Here is a 7,312-nt window from a genome sequence, read left to right on the forward strand (position 1 = left end):
GGTGATTATTTTGGTACAATTTCAGAAAATGCCAATAACTTTCCCACTATATCAGATAAATTACACCGTTTAGAAGATATCCAGCATCTTCCTGATATTTATGTGGATGTTCGCAAACGTTTGAAAGCATCTTATGCTAGAAATAAATGCCATTATGACTTGAGAAAGCGAGAGTTATCCTTCAGAATTGGAGATTCTGTGTTGAAAAGAAACTTTGTCAAATCTGATAAAGTGAACTTTCAATCGGCCAAGTTATGTCAGAAGTACATACCTTGCACAGTTATTAAGGTCATTTCTCCTTTAATTTATGAGTTGAAAGAAACTTCCACTGGCAGGAAACTAGGAAGGTTTCATGTCAAAGACTTACTGGAGGACAAGACAGTAGGTCCACATAACTTGTCAGATAATTTGGATTCTTCATCTTCAGATGAAGATTAACTGGTCCCTTATCAATGCTGTCCCAGTTTGGTTGTTTAAGATCGGTTTATCTATTTTTGTTTACCTGGCAAAACAATAAGAGTTGTGCTATTTTGCCTTCCATTTTTTTTATCTTATCTTAATGTTGGTTATTATCTTAGTTTATGGACTTGTTAATTTTGTTGTTTGTTTTCTCTTAAAAGTCCAACTGCATATCATAGGAGTACAGGATGGATATATGGGAATTTCCCCATCTTGAGTTCTGAGTTGAATAGATATTTACAGGGATAATGCGGAAAACATTCCAAATATTTTCTTTAATAGTGTTGTATGGTTTTGTGGACCATGGCCATAAAAGCTTATGCATTCATATTCACTTACTGTGTCGGTGTTTTAGCGTGGGTTCAGGATTGATCACCCTGGATGTGTGCCCTCACTTGGCTCAGAAATATATCAATACATATTAGTTGTTTCTTGAATGTCTCTTAGGTTGAAATTAGAATGTGTCATTTAGAATTGGATCGTTCTGATATTCAGCAATAAGTAAGTCTGTTTAACTTGGTTTGTTATCTCCTATGTTATCTTCTCAAGAATTTGAGTTTAATATATCTTAGTATCTTGAGTTTGTACCTGTCTACCTACCATTCGTACGGATTGGTAGATGTGAGCTTATCTTTACCTTGAGTGTACCTTTATCTTTACCTTAATTGAGTTTATCTCGTACCTTTACCTTAATTGGTTTATCTCATACCTTTACCTTAAGTTAGTTATCGTTACCTTTACCTTGATAAGTTTATTTCTTACCTATATCTTATGAATATATATCTTATCTTGATTATGGAGTCCTAAAAATCTGTCCTTTACTGTTCTTGTCGTGAGTAAAGAATTGGACCACGTCAATAGTACAGTTTGGGTATTACAGTTAGGATCTCTTTTACCTTTCCTTCTACCAAGTGTATAGCTGGTAGAAGTGAGTTTTGTGCATATCCTCTACCATGAGTAGATCTGGACTTGCAATTATCTTTTACCTTTTGTGCATATTCTTTACTACGAGTTGGGATTGCAGTTAACTTACTTATTTTTTTTTAGCATACCCTATACCATGAGTATAGTGGGCTTGCTAGTGTCTAGGCTTGCTAGTGCCTTTACCGATTGTGTGTTTTTCCTACCGCTGCTAAAGCAAGTAGATGTATTGAATTATCTTTTACCTTGAATTTTCGAATATATTGCTGATATCCAGAACCATATCATATAGATGTTTAGGTTTGTAGTAATATAGTTTCAACTAGTCCTAATAAATTAAGCCCTCATTGAACTCTTGGGTGATTAATAGAATCTGTTCGCTCTAGTGTCAACGTTGGGTAAACTTGATAGGACTTTGTTTGAGTTTGTGTTGTGAATGGTTCTTGGTCCTATCTTTTAGAGGTTGTTAACAAACCTCAGTAGTGTAGTTTATTAATAGTTTTACTAATACTTGGAAATATAGAATTTAAGTATTGTCGAAGGTTAATTTACTCTATATAAGGTTGAATTGAATTATATTGAATATATTGGTATTGAGATTGATATTGCTATAAAGTTATTGAATTACATTTAGAAAGTACCTAAGTGATTGGGTTATATGTTTTTTTTTACTTTTCTTAATACTTTGTCTAAATAAATTAAATTATTTTAATTTTTTTTGGTAAATTACGCATTATTAAATAGATCACATGCTGTCTGTCTACTGTACGTCTGTCAGTGTCATTACTTTTATCCCATCTAATGAGTAAACAGTGTGGCTGATAAGCTCAAAATCCTTGTGGTTGACACCACAACGTTTCGGCTTCATCATATTCATCGTCTGGTTTGTCTTTAAGGCTAGATTGTCCTAGACAATAAAAAAAAAGGAAACTTCTGGTAAGTGGAAAGTTTTCCTTTTTTTTTTCTGGAGTTGAGGGAGGATGTAGCAGTCACAACTGCTAACATATAATTAATTAATATAATTTATTATTGAAATCCTAAAACCCCTCAGAATCCCGTTTATGAAACGTTTATGGGCAATAGACGAGACGATGCGCAAACTAAAATGATCAAAAGGCGCTCGCTAAAGTCAGTTTTGGCCAACAACTCAAGCAGAGAGGTGTATTTCTCCAAGCCTTAACCGGCATTTTTTTTTGTCTTTAAATCGGGTAGAAAATCTGGGATTGGATTTAATATTTTCCCCGAACATCAAGGGAGAAATTAGAACAGACGATAAAGAATCTTGATTGAAAAACCGACTTCCAAATCTATAGAAGTGAATATTTAAGACCCGGCTTCCAAATCTACTGAAATAATTATTTAAAACCCAGGTGAGCAATTAAATCATTTAGTTTTATAGGCCTATCATTTTATTGATATTTTCATTGTCTTTTGAAATATTAAAAGTGTAAAATCCGAGTTTTCTCATATGTATCATGTGGCCTTGAGCCTAGATCGTTAATTTATCGGACACCTAATTAGTTTTTCTGTTTTTTTGTATATCTACTCGGTATAAAAAGTTTCATGCCTGATTTACTAGATATTCTTTAAATGCGCAGACGCAATAAATAGACAGGATGACAGTCAGCTGATAAAATAAAATGTTTGTTTGTTGTGGTAATTCGATGTAAGAGTATGTGTTGACAGTCATCTTTGGGTGCCTTGATGTTTCTCTAAATGTTATTTTTTGTAGATTTCACCCGATTAGGATAACGTTTAATACTAGAATTAGTTTAACCAAACACCTAATTCAACCCATTGGAAACCAGGAACCGATTGTCTCCAGAACCACAGCGTTCCTCTTCATTCGTTTTTTTTTCGGAGCCTCAAGGATCGTCAGAGTCTTAAGGGGACTTATCCAGGACCGCTGTAGTGTTGTGACAGACAGTAACAACTAGTTTCTCAGGGTTAAGGTTTTTCTTGTAATTTACAACTTTGTATATGCATATACCAAGGTTAGTACTTATTACAGTTTTTGTAACATCTATAAAAGTTAGGTAAATAGCTATTAATTAATTAAATTAGATTCATTGTTAGGGAAGGGGTTCATGATTTTTGTATAGCGGTTTTTAAAAGGGAAGGGAAGAAATTTATGTATCAGGGTTTTTAAAAATTATATATGTATATATCTTTCCGAGTCTGTTGGCCATACTCATCACACTTGATCACTTTAGATATCTCCCAGCATCTGTGTGTAAGCATAACACTTACACATAGATCTGGTGTTTAGCTGCTTCGACACATATTAGTTGTATATTTGTTAGGTAAGGTAGTTTCTTTTGTATAACCGTCACGGTTTTTTTTTTTAGTATTTATATTCCCTACCTTACCTATCTAGGATTTAACTTTCGTAACTAACCTTAGTGTTAAGATCTCGCTTCTCCCATGGACTTAGATTATAGATTTACTAATACACCTTTTCGTTTGGCCCAGTAGTGGGGATATTTAATTTTGTCGTGGCTTTTTGGTCCTCGCATACCGTAGCCCCACTACTGTAATTAGATTTTCTCTATATATATAGGTGAGTTTTGTTAGTTGTTAATACTATAAATATATTTGTTACAAGTAGTTTTGCTTTTATTTCAGTTCCTGCTTACAATTATAATATAGCAGAACAAGGTCAATAGTGTCTTTTCGGTTTTTAAACATTACTACAGGGTATTAAATCAATAGTACTTTATTCCTTGTTGTTCATAACTTCATTTATTTTTTTTTGTTAATTTCCTTCAGAAATTAGCTGGCGCCCATTTTAGTATTTTCCTAGGCATCTCCGTATATTCTCTTATCTTACCCCTTTTATAGTTCCAGATTTTCCGGTGCATTATTATATTGTATTCTTTTGGTTAAAAGATCTCTTTTCCCCTTATCTCAAAGCCAAATTCTAGTGTAGTGAGGCTAGCCCGAATTCGTGCTTGAGGTTTTGTGTCTCTGTGTTTTTTTGAGCTAAGCCATTCTTTTTATTATAACTTCTTTGCTAGTTCTTCTCTAATTTATCATCTCCTTCTCCATATACCACCCTTAAATTTTATTTAGGTTTCAATTGGCGCTTTTGCGTTTGCAACTTGAGTGGTTTCAGTCTGATGTAGAGAATGACAGTTTATTGTATAGTGACGTGGAATTTCAGGATGTATCGGAAAATGATGTGTTTTTGGAACCTGTGATAGCACCACCCGAACTGATTGAGGATGTATCGAAAAATGACATGTTTTGTGAACCTTCTATAGTACCACCCGAACTAATTAATAAACTGATAATTATTGAATAATATTATATTAGTTTTAAATACTTCTCCCTTGTAACATATTTTAATTCATTTCATTTCATTTCCAACCAAATGATTTATTTGTAAACAACTTAATCAAAACATTACAATTAGGTTTCGCTTCACCTTCACATTTAGCATGTTTGCAAATAAATAATTTGGTTCATGATGTTGGTTTTAGTAGTGTTCAACGGAAAAACTGTGCTTATAATAAAACTTTATTAAAACTTTTTAATAGTTTCATTCAAAAATTTAAAATAAATGCCTTAGTAGGTTTTTTCGACTTATTTATAATATTTACCAAACTCTAAAAAACTTGTATTTCTTCTACGTATTTTACAATTTTTTCAACAGTGATATTTAAAAACAAATTTTTGGAAATTTTTGGTTTTTGAACTATTTATACTCCACCTTAATAATTATAGTTTATAAAAAATTTTTGAAAAAAGACTGAATAGGTATGTATATTGTTCTGAATGTTTCTAGATGTAACATTTTAATATTTAGATAGTTTATTGGGATTAACACACCAATAAACTTGAAAAAGTTTGTTTATTTAACTAAGAAATCTGAAGTTGTTCTCAAAATATAATTATAAATAAATATTGTATGTTAGTATTTTATATTTATATTTAAGAATAACTTTAGATTTCTTAGTTAAATAAACAGACTTTTTTAAGTTTATTGTGGTGTTAATCTTAATAAATTATCTACAACTAAATGTTGGCTGTGAATTATTTATAAAAAACAATATTTTTATATATTTTTTATTAAAAATAAACAATATATTCGAAAATAATATAATAAAAAGTAAACTAAATAAACTATATATACACAACTAAAACTAAATATTATTTACAAAAACGTACACTTAAAAATAATTAATATTGACTATACAGGGTGCTCGGGGTGACAGGGTCGTCGGGGTGGGCTATACAGGGTCGTCGGAGTGGGATCTGTAACAAAGAAATAGCAAAATGTAGAACTAATTAAAATATCATAATGGTGTACAAAAATTAATGATGACGCTTAATGAAGAATAAATTAAAATTTCGTAATAGAGAATAAATAAAATTTTCGTTTGTAAAATTTTATTATAGTGATAAAAAGGAAAAGTTAGGTAAAAAATTGGTTAACTCACGGTTTACTTGTCCCCCAGCATCGCAGGACATCGCCACCAGCATTTTTGTTGAGCAAGTCTGTAACAAACAAAAAACATTACCAGTATTGTAATTATCAATATTAGCATTGCGTAAATTTTGTTAATAAAATTGTTGCAATATATTATAATAAAAATTCTCACCTTCAGAATCCGATCTCACAGCGTTGGTCAGGAAAGTTTTGGTGTATTTAAAATTTTCTATGAGACGGCGTTGCTCTTCGTGGAAAGCCTCCGACAGTTTTTCCGCGTATAAAAAAATATTTTGGACAGCTTTCCTAAGGAGCTCACTATCCTTTAAACTCCTGTTCAAACTGTCCTGGAGACGGTCCTGATGACGTTCAAGTGCCGACACAAGCCCTCCTTTGAAATCCTCACAAAATGCTTGTTTTTGAGCTTTTACTCTGTTGGGGATTTGGAGAGCGCTTGCCACTACTTCATTAAATGACGGCTCTGTCTCTATCAGTTTTTTTGCCCAGACTTGAACCTTAGTCATGGGTTTCTCTGTCAATCCCTCTTTAGGTGGTGATCCCCATTCAAATATATTTAATTCATCCCCAATAGAGGGATAACCCTCCATAGAGGGTTTGTAGTGGTTTTCATCATCAGGTCCGTCTTCAGGGTCGGAGATATCTTCGAAAGGTGTAGGGGTGCTTGGAGGAGCGTGCACCTCCGCCGCTACTTGCTTCACCATTTCATGTTTGCATGCAGCCTCTTCGGCGGCATGAAGAATGTCATCCTTAATAAATATGGATGACTGAACGACATTCTCATTAACCGCGGAGTGCACCGTCGCTTTAGTTTTTAGTTTTTTTTTGATTGTTTATTTTAAAAATAAGGCGCTGGGCCTCACTAATTTTTTTACAGTTTACAAAAACAACACTCTCTTCCGACGGTGCACGCTGCCTATCCCTTATTTCACAGACCGGAGAAGAGATCGAAGACGGGACCGATCTTGGTGACGGCGGTGCGATCGCGGACGGAATCGAATTTTCACATCTCGATTGAAGGAGGAATCGTGTTAATTAATTGTCTTTTAGCTAACGGTTCCTCAAACTCAGTATCTGGCACACTATTATATAAAACTCTTTTTTTAGCCAACAACCCCGGCTCGCGACGCGCAGAACGTTGTACGGTTTTCATTGCGAAAAGAAGCGACTATTTGAAATTGCATAACTTAAACGGGATTATATACAACAAACCTAACCCAAGCTAAGCAACGCGAAATGGTGGGTGAAACAGGATCTACACTTGCTGTAACAAAGAAAGGTGAATACTCGAAGGCGATGTAAGCTCTTCCATGACCTACATAGACAACAAAGAAAGGGTACTGACCGGCTATAGTTGAGTTCATGTATGTCTGCACAGCTTTGCGTTTATTGTTGGTTTTTCACATCAGTTTTTTATTATTTTTTTTTTATTTATTTTTTTTCATTTTTTATATTTTTTTATTTTTGAAGTTTTTTTTTTCC

At 33.3% G+C, this 7,312-nt stretch overlaps 1 protein-coding gene across 2 annotated transcripts in view; it reads right to left on the reverse strand.

Moving 5' to 3' along the window:
* The window catches only part of LOC140431328 (uncharacterized), a 246,592-nt gene extending 239,761 nt beyond the window's left edge, over positions 1 to 6,831 (reverse strand). Inside the window, exons 1-3 of one of the 2 annotated variants that reach the window (XM_072519260.1) lie at positions 5,985 to 6,831; positions 5,823 to 5,880; positions 5,410 to 5,637 (exon numbers count right to left, since the gene is read on the reverse strand). In XM_072519260.1, the coding sequence (XP_072375361.1) occupies positions 5,613 to 5,637; positions 5,823 to 5,880; positions 5,985 to 6,534 (633 nt within the window). In that variant the 5' untranslated portion in view covers positions 6,535 to 6,831 and the 3' untranslated portion in view covers positions 5,410 to 5,612. Of the gene's footprint in view, positions 1 to 5,409; positions 5,638 to 5,822; positions 5,881 to 5,984 lie in introns of those variants that run through there. The other variant, XM_072519261.1, reaches the window with a different exon arrangement.
* Positions 6,832 to 7,312: the final 481 nt, after the last annotated feature.

The sequence above is a fragment of the Diabrotica undecimpunctata genome, unplaced genomic scaffold (assembly GCF_040954645.1).
Source record: "Diabrotica undecimpunctata isolate CICGRU unplaced genomic scaffold, icDiaUnde3 ctg00000611.1, whole genome shotgun sequence".
Classification (NCBI taxonomy): Eukaryota; Metazoa; Arthropoda; class Insecta; order Coleoptera; family Chrysomelidae; genus Diabrotica; species Diabrotica undecimpunctata.